Source organism: Cystoisospora suis (genome assembly GCF_002600585.1).
Source record: "Cystoisospora suis strain Wien I chromosome Unknown contig_884, whole genome shotgun sequence".
NCBI classification, from domain to species: domain Eukaryota; phylum Apicomplexa; class Conoidasida; order Eucoccidiorida; family Sarcocystidae; genus Cystoisospora; species Cystoisospora suis.
In genome coordinates this window covers 31,751-33,969 of record NW_027153685.1, presented here as the reverse complement: position 1 = coordinate 33,969, position 2,219 = coordinate 31,751, and the positions used below count along the sequence as shown (strand labels likewise).

General features: G+C 38.8%; 1 protein-coding gene across 1 annotated transcript in view; it reads right to left on the bottom strand.

Moving 5' to 3' along the window:
- Window positions 1-44: 44 nt before the first annotated feature.
- The window catches only part of CSUI_002113 (eukaryotic initiation factor- epsilon), a gene marked incomplete at its 3' end in the record, with an annotated part of 10,501 nt that continues 8,326 nt past the window's right edge, over window positions 45-2,219 (bottom strand). Inside the window, exons 7-8 of the mRNA XM_068062315.1 lie at window positions 1,612-1,998; window positions 45-626 (exon numbers count right to left, since the gene is read on the bottom strand). Coding sequence (XP_067925707.1) covers window positions 45-626; window positions 1,612-1,998 — 969 coding nt within the window. The remainder of the gene's footprint in view (window positions 627-1,611; window positions 1,999-2,219) is intronic.

The following is a 2,219-nucleotide window of genomic DNA, read 5'->3' as shown; positions in this document are numbered from 1 at the left end:
TCTTCTTTTTCATCTTTTTCTTCATGTTGCAACCACTCACACATCGCTACAAGCCTGGGATTCTTTAGATAGAACTGATCTTTCTCTATCAAAGATAACTTTTTGTCTCTTTCTCCTTCTCCTTCCTTCTTCTTTCCGCCGGAGGTCATCGTCTTTGGATCTTGTTTTTCTTGGTCACTCAAGAGAGATTCCTTTAGAACTTTATGTACAGCTTTGAACTGCATGTACCATAGAGGTAAAGACTTTCGAGATTCGAGGAAATCGTATGTACACATGATCTCTACAAAGAAGAAGAAGGTCGAGGCACCTCCTTGGGGTGTTTGTACCTGATCTTGGAATTGATCAATTCTCTCTTTTAGCTTCTTATACTCCTCTTCTTCATCTTCTTGTTGTTCTTTAGTTGGGTTCTTCTTAGCTTCTTCTTGACGTTCTTTTTCATTGAGAAAGATGAAGAACTTCTCGTGATCTCGATTCGAGAAGAAAGAAGAGAAAGAAGAAGAAAAGTATTGAAAGTATCTTAAGCAATCGTACCATAGAGGCGCGAGCTCCTTCGGTGTGATGTCCTGAGGTAAAGAGGCTAGAAGGTAGGATTCCACGTGATGCTCTTCAACAAAACTTCGCCATTTCTAGACACGGAACAAGACAAACAAAGATACATATATACAAAGATACATAGACACATACAGAGAGAGGTGGGCTCAAGATACACAGAAAGATGATAGAGTCAAGATACATAGATAGATGATAGGTCCAAGGTACACAGACAGATAGATTCAAGATGCCTAGAGAGACAGGTTCAAGACACAGGACAGATAGACAGAACCACATAGATGAATAAATAAATCGGAGATAGTTAGATAGATTAAGGACAGATAGGTCAACATAGATAGGTACATAGACAGGTAGACTAAAAGTAGTTAGACAGAGACACAAAGAAGGAAAGAGAGAGGTGAAACAGAAAAGACAGAAAAGGAAGAAGAAGATCAGGAATGACTGAGAAGAAGATGACTGTGAACGTATAAGGATCTGCATAGATCTATCTATTTATGTCGCTATCTATCTGTATGCATATATGTATATCTATAATGCATGGAGATCGATACACTGATATGGTGAGGAGAGACTCTTTGCTTTCCGGATAATAATGGGTACCAGGTGTATATACAGATGTGGAACTCCATACACAAGACTTCTACGAAACATACCACACATACGAATATATATAGACGTATACAGATAGATATATATAATGGATAGCTAGAGAGACATAGATACAAAAGACCGAGAGAGGAGAACAGTCACTACGTACCACCGCTATACGTACATATATATCTGTATGTATAACTGCTTAGACACATACATACATATATACACATCTATACAAAGAGAGAGAGATTACTGATAGATAGACAAAGACAGATAGATAGATAGATCGGAGGGAAACAGGTAGATATAAGATAGACAGATGGGCTAAAGATGGATGGATATATTTTGTAGACCGGTGTATCTTGGTGTATGGCAAATGAGAACAAGAGAGAAGTGAGAGAGAGGATAGAGACGTTTAAAGAGAAGAGAAAGAAACAAAGATTCTTTCATAATCTGTCTTCTTACTTCTTTGGTGGGGACTCCAAGAGAAGATAGCATAAGGAGAAGACCTCTTAATGCATGCCTTACAACATATGTCCTTCTCTTCTCTACAGAGATAGACGAAGAAGATGCAGGAGAAGACGAAGAAGGGGAAGAAGAAGAGAGAAGTGTCTTCTTCATCATCTTGAGGTGACTATTTCTCTCTTGGATGGATGTACACTGGAGAGCCTTCAGACATGACTGAAGAAGCTCTTCATCTATCCATTCACTTTTGCCTTCTTCTCCAGGAGGTTCAAGAAACTCAGAGAAGAAGGCATAAGAAGAAGATGAAAGAGAACGAAATAAAGGGGAAGATAAAGACGATGAAGAAGGAGAAGATGACAGTGTATGAAGCTTCGATGAACTTCTACTCTGAAGAAATCATAGAAGAAACCAAAGACAGAGAGATAGAAAAGAAAAAGAGATATGAGAAAGTGAGCGAAGGAAGGAGAGAAAGAAAGAGAGAGAGACAGATATCTCCTTCCAAAAGCTCTGCCGGACGAAAGAAGTTTCGATAGACTATAGGAACCATACAACGACGAATTGTCCCTATATGTCATCTAGAGAGAAAGAAGAGAAGGAAGAAGAAAAAG